Here is a 20,200-nt window from a genome sequence, read left to right as displayed (position 1 = left end):
GCCCTCATTGGTCAAAATTCGAGAACAGGAAGTGTCGGTAGTACGGGGCTTAACATGGAAAGCTAAGCAGTGTCTGGTCAATTTAAAGTAAACGCTGGAGGTTTTTCGCATCTCGCATTGAAACGCGGAGGTTCTCGCGCACAGAGAGTCGCTCGGTCACTGGCCGGAATCCGGAGGTGTTGACGCTCCTGTAAAAGATCCGTGTTCGTGGTATTTCTGCGTGTTATTAGCCTCAGTCAACCACTTATCTAGCTAGCTTAGCTTTGCATTGGCATTCGTTAGCTCCTTTGACAGCTACTGCAGCTAAAATTATCCGAGTTAGTAACCGGAGCGAAATTCGGGTTCATTCGTGTGTCCGTGTGTGTTTATGCATGGTGCTTCTCGTGCGACTCGGCTGCTCCTGAATGTGTGGCGAGAGGAACAGCAGCAGCCACAGCTAGCACGGTGTTAGCTTGACAGCAGCAGCAGCAATGGGGTCGAAAAGGTGTTTTAAGACGACGAGAGGACTTTGCTTTTTGACCGTTGTGCTGATAGTCTTCGTCAGAGGAATAACATCAGGTGAGTCCTGTCAGTTTGAGTCTGACACTGAGGACTAGCAGCTAACGGTAGCTGTCTGAAACCAAGCAGCTGTTTGTGTTTAGCAAACACGTCCTTCCACTGTCCTACTTACTGTGCTATTGATACTCAACAGATGAGGAGCAACATGAAAATGACGGCCCAGAGCTGAAGGTACGTCACACTATAGCTATTAGACAACGGTCATAGTTTGCAGATAACTCATGATAGTGTTTAGCTAATGGGATTCACTGCTGTAAATACTCAATGTCACAAATCCACCGTTTTTTTGCTTGTGTGCTGTATTCTGCCTGTTTTAATGTGTATGTAATCCCCGCCCATGTTTTCAGTCTTATCATGACCCAGACAATGAAGACGAGGACGTCCGTCTGGCATCTGTCATCGTGGCCGGTGCCTCTGTGACCTCCGGTCATGAAGTGTCCCAACAGGAGGAGGAGAAGGAGTCGCCTGCAGATGGACTGGAAGGAGAAGAGAAGGAGGACCTGCCTGAGGCGCCTCCTCCAGCTGAGGAGAAACCCAAAGAGGGTAAAGACTCAAATCTGAACTCAAATAAAGACATGGTGGTAAATAATGAAGGTGCAGTGAGACAGACGAAGCACAGGCTGAGAGCAGAGCTGTCTGTTTACTCAGGCCATGCACACCCAATCCCTAAGTCATTTTGGATTCTAGATTTGTATGTTTTAAATGTTATGTAGCAGTGACAGTCAGGAGGTTTATCTATGCCCTCAGGTCTGTATCTGAAAACACATCTGCCCTGGTGTGTTTTTTGTAAGCTCTGCTGGGTTTAGCCTGTTTTCAGTATTGAGTGAAAGCGCTTGTGGTTTCGGGGCAGAGCCAGATCGGATCAACGGTTAAACCCCATGAGAAATGAACAGCACTTTGCACCTGTGGCTCCTCTTGCAGTCAGTTACATCATTTGACCTGGGGATTTTTTAACTATTTCCTCGTTGCTCCTTGCACAAGTGTAATATTAAGCATAATATGTAGATTACATTAATTTAAATAAAAATGTATGTTATAATGGAATCGCAAATTCATTACTGTTGTTTCATAGAGAACATAGTAAATGGACTTCATAACATTATACCCAGATATATAATACTGTGGTGCATTTTTTTTTTTTTACAGTTCCTGTGGTGAATGGAGGTACAGCCCATGGAGAACCCTGTGTCTTCCCATTCCTCTTCCAGCGGAAAGAGTATATGGACTGTACCACTGATGGACGGGGGGATGGACGGTTGTGGTGTGCCACAATCTACGACTATGACCAGGAGAAGAAGTGGGGATTTTGTGAGAGTAAGTCTCAAGTTTGCCTGAACATTTTGAAGTGTTTTAGTCTCATTTATTACAAAGAAGCCAACTGAGCCATCTCAAATTGGTTTAGAGCAAATCCTGTTTCATTTTCAAATGATTATGGTCTGTACTGTTGCCAAAGTTTTGAATCTGTATGTTCTTTTCGACTTCTCTACTCTTTCCAAAGCTGAGGAGCAGGCACAGCAGAGAATGCAGGAGGAGGAAACTGAGGAGCTGTATCAGACCGTCCTGCGCATGCTCAATTCCACCACCAGAAAAACACAGAAAAAAGAGTGAGTTTCTTCTGTCTGATTTATTCCCTTAATTCTAATCAACTTTAACAAGCTTGTTTTTTCTTTATGTACACATAATTTGTGTTATACCTGTGTCACACTGTCCTCACCACCTCTGCTTATACAACTGCTCTCTCAGGTTGTATGAAAAGCTGTCGAAAGTAGCAGAGAAGGGACACCAGAAAGCCATGGAGAAGGTGGCGTACGCCATGCTGTTTGGAGACTACATAAACCAGAATGTCTCCAAGGCCAAAGAAATGTTTGAGAAGCTTGCTGTGGAAGGCTCACCTAAAGCTCAGATGGTACAGTTCCACTCCAAAATGATTAAACAGTGGAAACCGCTTGTAGTGATCCCAGTTACAGGGATCAACCACTTAAATGGGTCAAAAAGCTTGGGGCAAAGTAATTTCTACAAAAGCTGTTATATAGCTTACTAATAGTAATAAAGTTACCTGCTTACAGTCATTATTTAGGGTCTTATTATACATGACATCATACAGAGATGTATGTAGCCGTCTACTGCAAGCTTTCATGTGCTAAGTTTGTGTTAAAATAACTTATTTGTACAAGGTTTTCGGACCGCCCCTACCTGCTCTCCTGACATAAGTTCACTGTGTTTGTATGAGTGTGTGTGCTTACTGTGCACACTCCTGAACCATGTGATAGCTTTCTCTAATCACACCCTCCCATTCCTGCTCTGCTGGCGGTTTAGGGCTTTTACAGTAAATTACTGTCTTCAGCAGCAGCAGGTCTGTTATGTAAGTGGACTGTAACACCGACCTGGAGCAGGAGAGAGCCTCAGAGCTGTTTATCTAATTTCATCCATAGATCAGTAAATAGGAAAGTTCTCTTACTTTACATTCACATCATACATATACTATTGTCAGTTAGATGAATATCTGTTCGTATATTTACTGATCATTTTGACATGGACAGGTGTAATCACTACAGGCAATTTCCACTGTATTTTAAATGAGAAAAATACATTTTGACATTTTGTTTTCATAAATAATGATAATTAGTGTGCAGATAATCAAATATGTGAACGTTTGCTTTGTTTGTTTTTCCATAGGCTCTTGGTTTTCTATATGCTGCAGGACTTGGACTTAACTCGAGTCAAGCTAAGGTGTTTTTTTTGTTGTTTTTTTATCACTGCGACTTCAGTTCTGTCTTAAAGAGGTTAAATGTGATTATTTGAAGGTTGTGTAGGAAAAATTCTGAATGAATTTAATGTCTGACACTCTTGTTTCTCAGGCCTTGGTTTACTACACCTTTGGTGCACTCGGTGGAAACTTGGTAGCTCATATGATTCTGGTGAGTCCATTGATTTGTCAGAAAATAAATTACAGAATCACTCTCTGTATAAGATATTACAAATTATTTTCCTATTTTTTTGTCATATTAGGGATACAGATACTGGGGAGGTGTGGGTGTTCCCCAGAGCTGTGAGTCAGCACTTACACACTACAAGCTTGTGGCAAATCAGGGTAAGAATTTGTAGCACTTATTTAACCTTTGAATCTAATATACAATGATTGTTTTGGGCACAACCTCACTAAGGGTTTTCTCTCTTCCTTTTTCTATTTCTCCAATCTGCCCTCTGGCACCAGTGGCCAGTGACGTGTCCCTGACAGGGGGATCAGCTGTGCAAAGGATTAGGCTCTTGGATGAGGTGGAGAACCCGGGCTCCACCAGTGGGATGTTGGAGGAAGACCTGATCCAGTACTACCAGTTTCTAGCTGAGAAAGGAGACGTACAAGCTCAGGTAAAACCAATGCAGTGTCCTTTGTTCAACACAACAAGCAGACAAATATATTCAAACCCTGATAATGTGGGAGTGGCCTTATAACACATGGATACAAATTGTGTTCACTGGGGAAAAAGTAATACAAATATACACTGTAATAATTTGATTATTTGAGTGTTGCAGACTATGTTTATAGTTGCTGTCTGTAATCTAATAATTGATACTTCTCAGTTTACGACAAATATTCAGTTCACCCCTAATGTTCCCCTGACTGCTCTGTTGGCAATGTATGAATGGTGTGTTTTTAAAAAAGGAAAAAATAACACTGTATATAGTATTTGGTCGTGTGAATGAAACTTGTACAGTAAAGCACTTGTGGTCAAAAGGACCAGAAAAGTTTTTTTTTTTTAAATATACTTTTGTATCATGCCTCAAAGTAAACAAGGCTATTTTTTCTCTTTTCAGGTAGGACTGGGTCAGCTTCATCTGCACGGAGGACGTGGAGTTGAACAAAATCACCAGGTAACTTTAAAAAAAAAGATAAAAGATAGTTTAAATGTATTTTATGAGGTAGTTTTTTCACCACTGAATTTGTTTCTAAAACTCTCCAACAGAGGGCGTACGACTACTTCAACCAGGCTGCTAATGCAGGGAACACACATGCTATGGCTTTCCTGGGAAAGGTGGGTGATATGAGGTTGAATTAGTGTTAATACACACTTTTATTGAAGGCTCTCTTTTTTGTTCACAATTTTCCCTTTTCTATTTGCATCTGTAAATATTGAGATGGGTTTTAAATAAGGTTAATTTTAACCCATCTGTTCCACTTCTATGTTTGCAAATATTATGAATATGTGGCCCACACTGTGTGAGATGCAGTCGGATAGCTGGAGATTGGCACGATTCTCTGAATTCCTTCCAAAATAAAGAAACCCAATGATTTGGCAGTACTGTTGTGGGTGGTGCGCTGTATTTATATTTCGGTCCTTAGTTTTTCATTGCTGTGACTCCTTGTGTTACTCAGATGTACTCGGAGGGCAGCGAGTATCTGCCTCAGAACAACGAGACGGCACTGCAGTACTTCAAGAAGGCTTCAGACCTGGTGAGAGAGATTTTTTTTTTTTCTCTATCTGAGCAGAGGAACTTCCATTCTGGTGTTTGGATCAATGTTATCCTTATATCTCCTGAGAGGAACATGTGTCTGTTACTGCACACTTTTACCTTCCAAATGAAATGTCTAAATAATGTGTCACTCATTCAGAGTTTGCTTTGACATGCTTTTCATTTCTTTTTTTTCTTCAGGGTAATCCAGTGGGACAGAGCGGCCTGGGCATGGCCTATCTATATGGAAGAGGTGTCCAAGTGGTGAGGAGCCTTACATTTGTATTAATTTATTAGCTCCACATTAACATAAGGTGACTTGACTATGATTTATTTAACTTCAGATTATTTTTCTTTTTAAATCCTGGCAGCCTCAGTTCTTGGCACTAAGAATAGAGATTTGGGGAAATATAAATCTCAGCAGTTTGATTTGTGAGACGTTCACTCTGACTCGCTGGTGCTGAGCTAAGAGCAGCTTTTTGAAGGTTGTGTTTGTGTCTTCAGAACTATGAGCTGGCGCTGAAGTACTTCCAGAAGGCAGCAGAACAGGGTTGGGTTGATGGACAACTCCAGTTGGGCACCATGTATTACAGTGAGTGTTTAGGACTTAGTGTGGATGTGCGTCTGATTTGCTTGTTGCGCACATCATCCTACACATCAACCTTCTTTTTGTTGGTCCGGTAAATCATGTATCATCTAAAGATTTTAACTAGAGTAGACTTCACGTCTGCCAAGGCCCAGCAGTCCACTTATGAAACCACATTTAAATTAGCTAGATCTGGATTTTTATTTGGATCTGCACCAAATTGCACACACTCATCAATATAAGTCTCCTTAATATGCCAGTTTTTTCATCATGATCCATGAACTATTCTCTGAGGCAAAAACGAGAAAAGAAAAATCCTGTATCTTCTACTTTGTCTGGATTTCGGCCAAAATGTACTGGTTTCGTTCTTGGCCCATGTCCCATCCTTCCACCAAGTTTCCACAAACAAACAAATCAATGGACCGGGGTGAAAACCTTTACTTACTGTCTATGGTTAAAACATAATGATCTATTTCTTTTACGAGCCCTCAGTCTCTTTTTCTCTCTTCCCTACACAGAACTTTTATTTCTGCTCACAAGAAAACCGGTTTTCTCTTCCATGTTATTCACTGTTATTCTCTCTCTTCTCCCTTTTGTTTCCCAGACGGCATCGGTGTGAAGCGCGATTACAAACAGGCTCTCAAGTTCTTCAACTTGGCCTCGCAGGCAGGCCACATCCTGGCCTTCTACAATTTGGCCCAGATGCACGCAACTGGCACAGGTGTGATGCGCTCCTGCCACACTGCTGTGGAGGTGAGCCACCCTGCAGCCGCTGCACCTTTCTCTTTATCATGTTTAAATCGGAGGAGCGTCCCTCTGCTGTGATTCAGCAATTATTTATGAGTTAAAGTTCATAGCCTGTCAATTTCTTAGCTCTTAATTTGAGCTGAACAATTATCATCGATTCTAATCTTGGTCCAGTGGTCATTGTTTACACTCTTACAGTATTGCCAGTCAGAGAATGAATAAATCCAAAGTCACAAACCTCAGAAGCAGCTACAATAACACTTTTGTGTGCAACTGTTAAATGTGCCTGGTTGTTTCAGTGGTCAGAATGTGCCTGTCTTTGCTGCAGCTTTTCAAGAACGTGTGTGAGCGCGGCCGCTGGTCAGAGCGTCTGATGACGGCCTACGGCAGCTTCAAGGAGGGCGAGTCGGATGCAGCGCTGGTGCAGTATCTGCTGCTGGCTGAGCAGGGCTATGAGGTGGCCCAGAGCAACGTGGCCTTCATTCTGGATCAGAGTAAGAGAAACTGACATTTTCATCTTGACAGGAAGAAAGTGTTGAAGTGTAAAGTAAAATCAGGTTCAAATAACAATAATTTTTTACATTTGAAAAAACTCCACACAGTATAACTGTGGAGGACAGTAATCTTTATATATTTGTAGTTTTCTTATTCTGCTTTGAGGCTATTTGATGATTCAACAATGAATATTCCATAATAGAGTTTACACATTCACATTAATCAAGTTGGTCTTCATCACAGTTTAATCACAGTTGTCAGCTTCTTTTTAAACAAAAGCCAAACTGATTTATCCTAAGGCTTCTGGGTCTTAATGATGACCATTTTCCATATTACTGAAAATAACAACAACTTTAAGAAAGTAACTTTCTCACCCTTTACCATGCGTGAATTGTTTCAAACAGAAGGGATACGGATCTTCACTGAGAACGAGACCTACCCTCGGGCTTTGCTCCACTGGACAAGAGCTGCAGCACAAGGTAAGTCCACACACACACACACACAGGAATCCATCTATCATGAGACTCACTAGAAATCAAGTTGACGCATGTTATTGTCTTTCCCAGGTTACACTGTGGCCAGGATCAAACTCGGGGACTATCACTTCTATGGCTTCGGGACGGATGTGGACTATGAGACGGCTGTCATCCACTACAGACTGGCGTCCGAGCAGCAGCACAGCGCACAGGCCATGTTCAACCTGGGCTACATGCACGAGAAAGGCCTGGGCATCAAACAGGTGGGCATTTCATTTCACTGGTGACTCTTAAACATCAGCTCGTCCCCTCAATATCATATTTATTTGCACTTAGTTAAATTGCTTTGTAAATGCAGCAGATACTTAATGTAGTTGTTGGTCTGAAATCCAAAGATGCTAAGACTCACTTGTAGTTCTGATTTGTTCCATTTGTTTCCTGCAGGACATTCATTTAGCCAAGCGGTTCTACGACATGGCCGCTGAAGCCAGTCCTGATGCCCAGGTCCCAGTCTTCCTGGCTCTGTGCAAGCTGGGTCTGACTTACACACTTCAGTACCTGCAGGATTTTAACGTAAGTACCCCCTCCTAAATTCCAGAGCTCAGCCGTGACAGTTTGGCTTTGAGATAAAGACTCAAGCAAGTTAAAAGCTTCTTCATTATACAGAAGTGAAATTAATGAGATGCACCTCTTCATGCTCTTCTACATTATCTTCTCAGCTGAAGGAGCTGGCTTCTCAGCTGGACCTGGACCAGATTCTGGGCCCTGAGTGGGACCTCTACCTTATGACCGTCATCGCCCTGCTCCTGGGCACAGTCATCGCCTACCGACAGCGCCAACACCAAATCATAGTGCTGCCTCGTCCACCTGCCCCTGCCCCTACCCCCGCCCCGGTGCCCCCTCCCAGGCCAGCTCAGGAGCAGCCACAAGCCCAGGACGACTCCCAGGGTCAGGAAGAAACACAAGGCCAGGGTCCGGTCCAGGATGAAGAGGAGGAGGAGCAGCTGTGAGAGGTTGCCAGACAGAGCGAGGGCAGGAATAGACAGACGGAAGCTGAGCCAGGCATGGAGCCACTGCTCCTTACTAGCTGAATATCTGCTAGTTTGAGCACCTCTCCCCCTCCGCCTGCTCCACTCCACACGCTGAATAAAGACTTAGATCACTGCAGAACTGCTCAGCCTCACAACTCCCTCTCTCCATTTAAATATGCTGGTCCTGTGCTCAGAGCAAGACAGCGGAGGTGTGTCAGGACGGTGCTGCAGAGAGGATGAATAACACAGACTTGTGGACTTGTTAGTCTGTGACTCAGGTCAGAAGCAGCCGTGTCCTCACCGTGGAAATAGTCTTGCAGTTGCCAGATCGAAGGTGTTTTGGTCGACATAGTTGAAATTTGATATGTGCATTAGTGTCTTCTCACTTTTTTTGTTTTTTTTTTTGAGAAAATTTTACACAGTTGATCTGCTTCAATCCTAATTTTGTGCAGAGAAGATAATTTGAGTCAGGAGAGCGTGAACAAAGAATTTTATTTGCTAGCCCCAGTCTTTTTGCTAACAGAAGTCATGGTTGTGCATGTTTTGCAGACTTTAGCCATTTTTCTTTTTATTTTATACATCCATTGAGTAAACAGGTTTCGCATTCTAACTTCATTACTTGTTTTTTTAATTGACATCTCGTCAGGTCAGTACCTGCAGTTCACAGGGAAAGACAGTTTGTATTTCCTCACTGTCAGTGACGGTGCTAAAATGTACTAAGGCCATTTCATGTCACCAGTATACGAACAAGAATTGTGGTTAGTATTTAACTTTAATTGATAGAAAAGCTGGACTGGATGCTTGTTTGATAAATTATTTCATTTTAAGCACAGCGCTTGGTGTTTTGATGTTTTTAACATCTAGAAGGCTTGCCACCAAAATCAGCCGAGGCAGATTCGGCTGGAGGATCTACACAGACGTCTTTCTCTCTCCGAGTACAGTGAAAGCAGAGTGCTCAGCCTTTTTGAAAATTAATTTGAAATAGCAAATGTGAAAAACAGATGCGCGAGGTCCAGAGAAAGAAAGCAGAGATCACCAGTGTGATCTGTTTCCATCAGCAAGATGCGATTTGGGTTTTGGATGAAGGTTCAATCGTTTCCTTCTTCCTTGTAGCTTATTAGGCTGTGTGTTCGCTGAGGCAGAATTTGGAACAGCCTCACAGACATGAACGATTTTAAACTCTCACTTGTTGGATTGTTTCCACTTTAGAGGAAGGAATTTTTTTTTATACCAAACTTCAGCTCTTTCCACCCCCTCACATTTGCTCAAGTCAGAGCTCTGCGCTCTGCTCACACTTTGCAGCTCAGATGGAGTCTGAGCCTGAAATGAAAAACAAGTGTAGCTTTGGTCGGTCTGTGATGTGTTTATACAAACCGGAATAGAAACTCCTCAATTTGCCACATGCAGTTTATTCTGTGAGGCCCTTCTGTTCACTTCCACAGTATGTTGTAAGAATTATTGAGATTTTATCTCCCAGTACGTCTGCGTGAAGTGTACAAACTCAACAAGGACAGGTTGAACGATTATTCCAAATGGTTCCAATGAAATTGACGTCCCTGTGTTCATGCATCGATATCAACACTCACAATTTGTCTAAAAGGGGAGAAAGTCAAGAGGACTGGATCTTTACCATCACAAATACTTGAATAAGTTTATATGGAAATTAATAAATGATATGGATATTTAGTGGTGGTCATTGTAATTTCAATTTTCTCCCTACTGTTAAAGCAACACTATATAACTGCCACTAAGCAACAGCGCCCTCTGCAGCCACATGTGGGGAATACCTCTTTTGGTAAGTGGTGTTCATTTAGAGAAAAAAACAAAGCCTATCTATCTCTGTGGTCACTGAACTGAAACAAGTGAATGGAGGATATTACCCATGATCCTCAGCCTCCTGAAGCAGAAAAGCTTCCACTGTTACAAATACACCAAACTCTGTCCTCGCTGAACATTGGAGAAAAGCTATTTTTTAATTAGTTGTAAGCATTTTGAACTGATCTAAAATTTGCCTTTGCTGAGCCTGACTCTGTTGACCCGACCGGCTAAAAAAAATATTTCGAAGCTGGGTAAATAAATTAGCTTTGAAATGTTTACATCAACAGGTATTTTTATGTCAAACCCTTTAATTAAATAATTGAGCGTACATGACGAGAGATCGTGTTTTCATTAGCACAACGAGCGTTTGTTTCCTAAAGTGCCTCAAAACTCAAACATAACTCGTAGGTATTGTGCTGACGCTGATTGAAGCTGCGGGGTGTCACTCAGCTCTGGAGGGGGGGGCGACACAAAGTGACAGGGCTGTAAAAAAAAAAGAAGAGAGCATCACTTTGTGCAGTCCGTGGGGGCGACCTATTGACTCAGCCGTGGAGCTACTATGGAGTGGCTTTGGATCGCCGTGGCAACGTGTGTGCTCGTGCCCCACTCTGTCAATGGTAAGTGCTGGAACCAGCAGAGCACACGTGGGCCTACATTTATTGTTACGGGGAAACTGGGCCCTATTTCACGCTGTGCCTCACAATTATAGACGAATTATGTTTCAAATAAAGAGTAGGATTAAAATGGACGTGAAGACCGACGGCCTGTTTCTGTGATGTCATCGTGTTTGTTGATTCCACACTTAGGAATGAACCCTTCTCTCTAAGGTAACGACTGGTGGGGGGAGTATGAGGAGGGGATACGACACTACAGCAAGGAGGCCCTCAACAAGGTACTGTCTAATCCTGCTTTTATCACCGAACACCGAAATGTTACTTTTAACCAATGGGAAAAAATCTAAAATTGAATTCCCATGACATTTTATTATTTTATTATCGTCTGTTTATGACCAAAAGGCTGTGAGTGACAGATTTGTGTCACACCAGGAAAACAACAAAACAATGTCATGTTGATAACCTACTTTCAAAATGGATGTGAACGTGAGCAGAGCACATGCAGCAGCAGCAGCTCAGGTCAATACAAACCTCTAGGACTATTTCGAAACATGAAAATAAAGGATAGAGCTGTGATGGAGGAAGTACTCAAACATTTCACAGGAGTAAAACTACAATTAAACAAAGTATACGGAAATAAAAGCAAACACAATAACTTCGAATGAAGTGTGTACTGTTTGTAAACGTACATTAAGTATTGAAACTCAAAGTACTTGCATAGTTTCAGTATAACAAACGTCTACTACATTGTCTAGTGTATAGTCTGTGTAACACAAATAGTACAGACTATCATATTATTAAAGAATACAGCAGACGATACTATTGAAAACATTGTATTGTCATATTAATGAATGGCTGAGTCAGTGATGCAGTGGCAGGAGGCGGAGTCTAATGTAACCTGCCCGCTCTGATTGGATCATTCCCTCTTGTTATGACGGCTTTTTGAAAATGAGAACATGTAACGCAGTGTATTATAAAACTCTAGTAGAGTAGAAAGAACGGATATTTGCTGATATATAAAGTGGAGTCAAAATGAAAAGTACCTGAAAATAAATGGAGACGCATAAAAGAATGTAGTCAAGCACAGTAACAAGGTAAATGTGCTTCATTACATCTGAAACATAAGTTTTCTGTCTCTCTATTTATTTATTTATTAAGGAGTTTCCAGAGAAAACTCGACCGGCGAGCTTCAAGCACCCTGTGTTCCAGTGTCCGGACATGAGTCCTTCTCCCTTTGTGCCCTCCTCAGGTCTGTCTCTGTCATCCTCACGTCCACATCAGCTACACCTCAATCTCTTCTGTTGCACCATCAGATTCCACTGATCTTTTCTCTTCTCTTCTCTCTCTCTTCTTTTCTCTTCTCTTCTTTTCTCTCCATCTTTCCTTTCCACGCTTTGTTTCAGTTGAATTTGTGAAGGCGGCAGATATCAAAGTCATCGCTGCCTTGGGGGATTCACTCACAGTATGTGTTACTTCCTGATACTTTCTCAGCCCCACTCCTGATACATATATCTGCTGTTCATTCATTCAGTCAATCGTTCATTCCTCCACATCATCATAATCTGTTTTATTTGAACGTGTCTCTTTTGCAGACGTCCATAGGGGCCAACGCCACCACTGTCCTCGGGATTCCCATCGAGTATCGTCACGTGTCCTGGAGGTGACGGATAGCCTGTGAAGCTCTGTGGACGTCCTACATGACACCACATCACATGACTTATATAACCTCCACCTTTCAGTCAATAAGTAGTTGTGTTACATTGAAACTGTTGCAAAATGTTGATGGACGGACCTCTAATAACCATTGAATGTCAATAAATGTCTTATTCTTGAACTAAATGTTCTTCTCCACTTCTGCCTCCTACAGTATCGGAGGCTACGGCTCTTTTAAGGATGTCATCACGTTGGCAAGTAAGATGTTTTCGATCACAGCAGACGCCTCTCAGCATTTTTCCGCTCAGTCGACCAAAGACGAAGCATCTGCTCTATCAACCATCTTTATTTTTCCACATCGTGTGCATGTAGACATCCTCAAGCTGTTCAATCCCAACCTGGTCGGAGCAGCTCCCGGCAAGACGGTCCACGGGATGCAGGCTCACATCAGTGAAACGGGCTTCAACCTGGCTGTGACCGGACACAACACTTTGTAAGGCCCCCAGCTCTGCTTTCAACCTGCAGGGATCACGAGCTAATGGACTCCTCCATGTTTGTTCAGAGGAATCGTTCCACTTACCATAGCCTGACCTGAAAGACGTCCTATCACAACCTTTTTACCCTGACTGCTGCTGTGTTTGGGCTTCAGGCTGCTTCTACCAGGAAATGATATACTCATGCTAAAGTGTGTGAACTGTCTGTTTTATTTATCAGTGATGCTCACGAGGATTCTGCTTCTGTTTCCTTGCAGCAACCTCCCCAGCCAGACAAGACATTTGATTGACACACTGAGAGGATATGAGGTAATGCTCCTGCAGTACCTGAAGCTGTAATGGGATGTAACAAAGTACATTTACGTTTCAGTTACATTTCACGTTTACTCCTCTACTTATCAGCATATATATGTTATCTACTCTACTGTTTGTTTGTTTTTTAAACGTAACCAATTACAAGAGGGGAAGAAGCTCACTGTCACATTGTCTTATTTTGCAGGGTCTGAACTTCGAGAAGGACTGGAAGCTTGTGACCATTCTCATGGGCATGAATGACATCTGTGATTATTGCAAAGATAAGGTCTGTGTCTGTCTCCTTCTTCACCTCCCTGAGGTCAGTTCAACGGAAGAGTTGTCAGTAACCTCTGCAGTGTTTCTCTCCAGGCTCTTTTCTCGGCGGATAACTTCATTCACTATATGACCGTCTCCTTGGAAATGCTGATGAATGAGGTAAAGACAGAGAGCGATAAAAACGAGACACATTTGGATTGTTTTTTAAGTTCATGTACATGTTACACACACATGTACTCTTCCCTCCGTTCAGGTTCCTCGTATGATCGTCAACGTGGCTCAGATCCTGCCCATGCAAACTCTGAGGGAGGTTCAGAAGCCCACGCCGGGGTGTCTGCTCCAACGGTGAGCCACACTTTCTTTATGTGAACATTTCAAACCAGTCCTCTACGTTTATCTCACTCTCACCATCATTTAAATTATGTGCAGGATGATCAATGTATAGAGTTAGACAGTAGAATGGTTCTCAAGTGTCTCAGTTCACATCTCGGTTTATATCTGAAACCTCCAACACAACCACTCAGAATGTGCTTTTAGCAAAGCAGGAGACATGGTAATAAAAGTGGAAAACAGTTTTTTGATGAAGAGGAATTAGATATATTGTCATGAATTTTTAACTATTTGAAATGGATAAATTCGACACAAATTCTGAGTTCAGCCTGGATATGAAATTTGTCTGGAGGGGATTTTTAAAGTTATCAAACTTTGCAGTAGATGCATCCACCAATGATTATGTTTACTTTAACTTAGATGGATGGATGGATGGATGGATGGATGGATGATATGAATTCCAACCTTCATTTCTTTACATTTCTTCCTTCTGTTTGGGACATCTTGACTCAGGTCGTTCTGTTCGTGCCTGATAGAGCCAGTAGCCGGGTCTCAGGAACTACGGGAGCTGGTGGAGGTCAATCTGGAGTTCCAGGTACAGTTGATCCCCCCACATTGATAAAATCCACCTACTAATCAAAATCACGATGTACACATTCACAGTTTATGAAAGTAAATAGCATAGCCCATAAATATCAGTCCCCTAAACTTGCCTGGTTTATTTTATCAGGATCCATGAGTTATTCTCACAATCTTAATAAAAGAGAAGACAAAAGACTCTGCCCCAAAACACAATGGATTCTAAAAGAAACAACAAACAAACTGACATGGCTGAAAGCATAAGCTCCTTGGTGGATGATCGTATTGTCGTGTTTCTTCCCTCAGAAAAAACTGGAGGCTCTGCTGCACAGCGACCGCTTCTTCAGGGACAACTTTGCTGTCGTCCATCAGCCTTTCCTCAAACACGCTGACCCTCCGCGCCTCCCGGTAAACCGCCTCTCTCCTCAAAGACAATATGAGTGCCTGTTTTCAGAAGATGAGACACTTGATGACTGAGGATCCAGATTGTGACAGGCTGTGGCTTTTTTTTTCGCTCTGTTAGCGCATTGCTGAGAATGAGAAAGAAGTCCTGTTTCACCAGTCTCTCTCTCTCACTCTCTCTCTCTCTCAGTAAACCTACACTAATGTGTGTTTGTGTCTCCGAACAGAGCGGGAAGATCGACATGACCTTCTTCACTCACGATTGCTTCCACTTCACCATCAAGGGACACGAGGAGCTGGCCAAGGGACTTTGGAACAACATGGTGAACAAGGACTCGCACTGCTTGTGTTGAGCTTTAAAGGTCAACGATCGGCCTACTGCCTCTCAGAATGAGGAAATGCCATCAGGGGACTGATATGAAATGACTGAAGAGAATATATGCCCAGTAGATCAGTATGATAATATCGAGGGCACATTTTAAAACAATAAAGAGCTAAAGTAAAACCTTTGTTTTCTCAGTAGAGTTCACCGTTTCCTCTGTCTCACCCTGTTGACAGTTTCAGCCGGAGGGAGGAAAGATGATTGTGAACAGTTTCTCTGACCCCATCACGCTCAACTGTCCACCGATGGTAAGACAAGTGTTAGTGTCACTGCACCAGTGCAGCATCTGTCCCCTGTGTCTTCAACCTGACAGGTTTTGTGCACTTTTAAATGGCAGCTAAACCAAACAAGAGACAAGATGGTTTAATGCAAGTAGGTTGGTATGGTGGATAGGCAGATGGATGGATGGATGAATGGATACCAATACTAAATTGTCCCTTAAGGAAGCATTTATCGCTTGTCCTCTCCTCTGTGTCCCATCTGCAGGATCACCCGTACATCTTCACTCGCCCCATCACAGCCAGGTCAGACCAGCCTCCTCTTCAGGCCGACGCTCCATCAAAAGCAGCCATCTTGCTGCTCTCGCTTCTTGTGGGACGTCTCTGTCTCGTGTAGCCTTCACTTTGCAGAGCTGTTTTTACAAACTCCTCTGTGGAGCTCTGCGTGTCTGTGAGAGAAGTGACTGCAGTCTGAAGATCTGTAATGTGAATCATGCGACGTAACTATTTCATATTTAATATTTAGAGGCAGTTGGAGTGGGAGGTGGTGGCGAGTTTCACTTTTTGTTGTTGGTGAGCTGCTCTCCGGAGAAAGTTTTTTCTATTTTCCATTTATCACGGCCGCACCAAATGGCTGATCAGTTCCTTCCCACACTTTGAATTATAATTATATACTGGTGGTGTATTTTTAAGAAAAAGGTCTTAACATGTACAAGGGCAATCATGGGATGCATACCTCCACCAAGGCTGTTCGGTCCCCTCATGGAAACACATCCACCAGAAACCCTTTTTTCAATTGGATCACACACTCTTAAATATCAGTCCCCTAAAAATCTTTGGGTGTTCTCTTCATCTGAATTCAATGAATTGCTAAAAAAAATTTAAACACTCCTCTCCCAAAGTTAAAAAAAAAGTAACTTCCTGGATCCTTCCCCTGATCCGGATCCTTCCCCTGATCCAGATCCTCACCAAAGATTAGTGGTTTCTACCTTGGCACATGTCCTGTCCTTCCACAAATATTCATGGGAATCTTTTCAGTTGCTTTTGGGTGGTCTTGCTCACAAACCACCTTCTTGAGTGCGAATTTAACGCACTCAAGAAGGTGGTGAGGTAAAAACCCTTTAATATCTCATCAACACCATAAACTTTGTGGATCCCCAAACTGAAGAGCACCCGAGGTCACCACATCCGAGGAGCACTGCTTACCAACAAAATAACAGACTGGGTTGGAAACATACCCTCCTTGGTGGAGGTAAAGTTACTTGATATCAATTTGCAGATGTTGTAATTTCGAAAAAACGGTGCTAATATTGGATTTGTTCATCTGACATTTAGACATTCACATATATAATATTAAACTAATTGGTGAACGTCTGTTTAATCTATGAAAGTGTTTTCTTGTCTCAGTACCTGGACACAATCCTGAAGCCCTCAGGCTCTCACTTCCTCACTTCCTCACTTTAAGTTTTGTGGTGTTGCCAAGGTGCATTAAGTCCAATCATTCTGTTGCACTCACACTGAAAAGACAAAGATATTATGAATCGCATCAATCCCCACACTAAAATCCATTAACCTTGGAGGCTGAGTGAGCTCACCTCGTTTACAGTAACATGTTGTCTCCTCACACGCGCACCATCGGCTCCTGCAACGTGATGTCAACATGTAAAAAAAGAGTTTTGTCGTCTGTAGACTTTGTTCCGCAGAAAGCTGAGACTTTTCAAACCACAGACAGTTTAGTCACGCATCTGTTCCTCAGATCTTCAGGCTGCTGCTGGCCTACTTTCCCTCCTTGGTCCTGCAGGACCGGCATTATTATGCAGCAAGCACAGGCCGAGGCAGAGTACCACACCACAGGCAGCACAAAAATAACCTTTTAATATTGTGCATATACCACTTAATGGCGAGTGTGGGAGTCCTTACTTGACTTGTATAAGTAGCTGTGATATATGATCATCTATTCATCTGGTTAAACAGAGTGAACAGTGCATCATGTGTTGACTGTTGGATTAGTCTAGCTCCGTGGACAGGTGGAAGCTATATTAAGCTCATCTCCAGCTATTCTCCTTCTCTTTCTTTTTGTTAATTCAGCCCTTGAATGGAGAATGAGAGCCGGTGTTTACTGAGCGGAGCAGGGTTGAATCATATGGAGCAGAATAGGAAAGAAGGTAAACACGTCTAATGACCCTGAATAGGAGAGGCACTTTTTGAATGTGTTTATTTAATAAAACAATCTCAAGGGTAAAGAAAATGAACACATTTATATATTTTTTTCTAGTTCATCCAGTAAATATTTTATTCAACCCTTCACTTTAGGATGGACATTTTGTATTCTGTCTTTCCTATCCCCATTTTCTGTCACCTCTCTCAGACTTTATTCTAGTCAGTCCTCGTCGCTGTCGGATTTCATAATGAACCTATTACCACATTCAAAGAAAATCCCTCTTTATGTTTAAACAAAGCCGTTGCCGGTTTATGAGGAGCAAATATGGAGCCGGCTCTGACGCATATTGGCCTTTATTGTCTCACTGGAAGCATAATGAGATCTTTGGGATCTCGGTAAACGGCGTCGCAGGAAATTTGAAACCACAAAGATTCCGGCCCACACCTTGGAAACCCCTTTGTGTTGTCGTTGCGTTTTTTAATGAATGTGTCAGTAGCAACTGAACATACAAAATGAACTCATGAGCCTGTGTACATTTGGGAATTGGCGCTTATGAAAGAGAACAAACATTTGAAGGATGTTCCATTGGTTAGCACAGTATTTGTTTAGTTTTAATACATTTAGTGAACCTCGATGGTGAGTATTAAAAAAAACACGTTAATGTAAGGTAACAGAATAATGAAATAATGCAGTTTGTTCTGTGTAAGGATCTTCACCACATATAAATGATCACATTACTTTATGTTTGAGGATGATTAGTTCAATAAAATTTGCCTCGAAAACCAGGTAATTTACACCATGTTTTTATTCTAAATGTTTGCTGTGATCCACAGGATGATAGCAGAAGACATTTACACAAAAAATATGGTGTAAATGTTGCTTACAGACACTGGGACCGTATCACAGGGGTAGTAGGGAGGCATTTTATGTTTTAGTTTGTTGTCTTTTACTTGAATTGCATTGGATTCTGCTGCAACGATGTTTACACCTGAAACGCAAAAAGTGTTTTGTGAACTGAAACACTTCACCCATCCCCCCCACCAGCATAGTGGTGAGCAGATAATGAGGGAATTTTCATTTTTATGTGAATCATCCCTTTAAGTAATATTGACTGGTCACGATCTCATTTCTGGTACAACATGAAGACAGAGTTTGACCTTTGTCACTGCATTGCAAGAAAGATCCTGGAGTTCCCAGGTTCTCTCTGGGTCCATGTGGGTTTTCTCCCGGTACCCCCAGTTTCCCCCCACAATCTGAAGACATCCAGATTGGGGATTAGGTTGATTTGAGACTTTATATTGATATTAGGTATGAATGGGAGTGTGAATGGTTGTTTGACGCTGTATGTGTGATGTGCTGGCGACCTATCCAGAGTGCACTGGTGTCAGCTGGGATTAGCTCCAGCTTCCCCCACGACCCTCAAAGGACAAGTGGTATAAATAATGGATGGCTGGATGGATGGATGGACCTGTTTTCTGTAACCACATGACGCTGAATTCCTGATAACTCTTGCTCAAATTAAAGTTAATAATCATCTAAATATCCTTTAAAAGCAATCACACATTTCTCACGGTGAATTAAGCTGAGCAACACATTTCATCCAGCACCTTTTCATAATCACCCATGATTTAAACATGTGTTTTGTACTTGAACCAGCATTTATATGAATTCATTAACATCTATTACATACTGCCTGTTATTTAACAGCCACCCTAATGTGTGCTTCTCATTAGTCTGCTGATAAGAAGGGTAAATGTCCTGGTTTATTAAATGAGAGAAATGTGTTCTCCCTTTTGTTTTTTTTGAACACCTATTCAGTCCACCTGCTCACATGACCCAAGTGGGCGCTGCAACAACAATGACGGCATTCATTTTCAATACACCGTCACCTAGCAACGCATTCGGGTCGTCAGGAGACAAGATCAGCAAATACGGTTTCGGTGATGCAGCTTTGTCCTGCAGAACATGATGTGATGGAGACACAGGGTGGTGTGTGTGGGCTCTCCTTCACAAACGCTGCCTGTTAATAAAAACATCTTTCAGTCACTTGGATGCAGTTTCATTCTTTAAGTCGTCTTTGGCTCCTACGCTGCATCAGTGCCTCCAGATTAAAAAAGTGATTAGAAACTCCCCTGTACAGACTGATGTTTATAACGATCTGTATTTCTAATAGTTATTTTATAGGTTTATTTATTGCATTTTCTGGTTTAACGTTTTTGTATGTGTGTACAGATAGCACATCAAGTCATTTCAAAAAGGAAATTGACCCACTCCTGGACCCTCTAGATCTAAATGAAGAACTACAGGTGATTAGATAGATGATTAAGAAAAGAACAATTAAGCAAGAGCATGACCACTTGAATAAATTATTCTTTTGTAATATTTTGTTGTTTTAATGTTGTTCTTATATTCATATGATTTATGTTATGTTGTCAAGCATGATCTGGCTTCGCTATGATTTCAGACTTTGTACTTATATATTTTCTACCCTCTTATTCATTCTTATTATTTAAATGATTCGTAATATAATGTTTATCATTGTGACAGTCCTAATTATAGTATTATTAGTATTATAAGCTGGTGCCAAAACGTCCATTTAATAATATAAGAAAATATAATTTACTCTACAGGAGC

At 42.0% G+C, this 20,200-nt stretch overlaps 2 protein-coding genes across 2 annotated transcripts; both read left to right on the top strand.

The window, feature by feature from the left end:
- The first annotated feature begins 26 nt into the window (after positions 1–26).
- Positions 27–10,031, top strand: sel1l (SEL1L adaptor subunit of SYVN1 ubiquitin ligase). The gene is made up of 21 exons (XM_062411070.1): positions 27–558; positions 692–729; positions 906–1,101; positions 1,705–1,872; positions 2,057–2,162; positions 2,302–2,464; positions 3,235–3,288; positions 3,417–3,476; positions 3,568–3,649; positions 3,773–3,927; positions 4,375–4,431; positions 4,524–4,592; positions 4,934–5,011; positions 5,212–5,274; positions 5,515–5,602; positions 6,201–6,349; positions 6,672–6,837; positions 7,243–7,317; positions 7,405–7,577; positions 7,759–7,887; positions 8,034–10,031. The coding sequence occupies exons 1-21, from the start codon at positions 471–473 to the stop codon at positions 8,322–8,324; spliced, it is 2,448 nt and encodes an 815-aa protein (XP_062267054.1). The 5' UTR covers positions 27–470; the 3' UTR covers positions 8,325–10,031.
- Positions 10,032–12,615: 2,584 nt separating this feature from the next.
- LOC133973916 (phospholipase B1, membrane-associated-like) lies at positions 12,616–16,736 on the top strand. The gene is made up of 11 exons (XM_062411991.1): positions 12,616–12,688; positions 12,803–12,923; positions 13,182–13,233; positions 13,424–13,504; positions 13,588–13,653; positions 13,748–13,839; positions 14,338–14,419; positions 14,710–14,811; positions 15,033–15,128; positions 15,364–15,435; positions 15,674–16,736. The coding sequence occupies exons 1-11, from the start codon at positions 12,616–12,618 to the stop codon at positions 15,800–15,802; spliced, it is 966 nt and encodes a 321-aa protein (XP_062267975.1). The 3' UTR covers positions 15,803–16,736.
- Positions 16,737–20,200: the final 3,464 nt, after the last annotated feature.

Source organism: Platichthys flesus, chromosome 18, assembly GCF_949316205.1.
Source record: "Platichthys flesus chromosome 18, fPlaFle2.1, whole genome shotgun sequence".
Taxonomy (NCBI): Eukaryota; Metazoa; Chordata; class Actinopteri; order Pleuronectiformes; family Pleuronectidae; genus Platichthys; species Platichthys flesus.
This window is presented reverse-complemented; position numbering and strand designations above follow the sequence as displayed.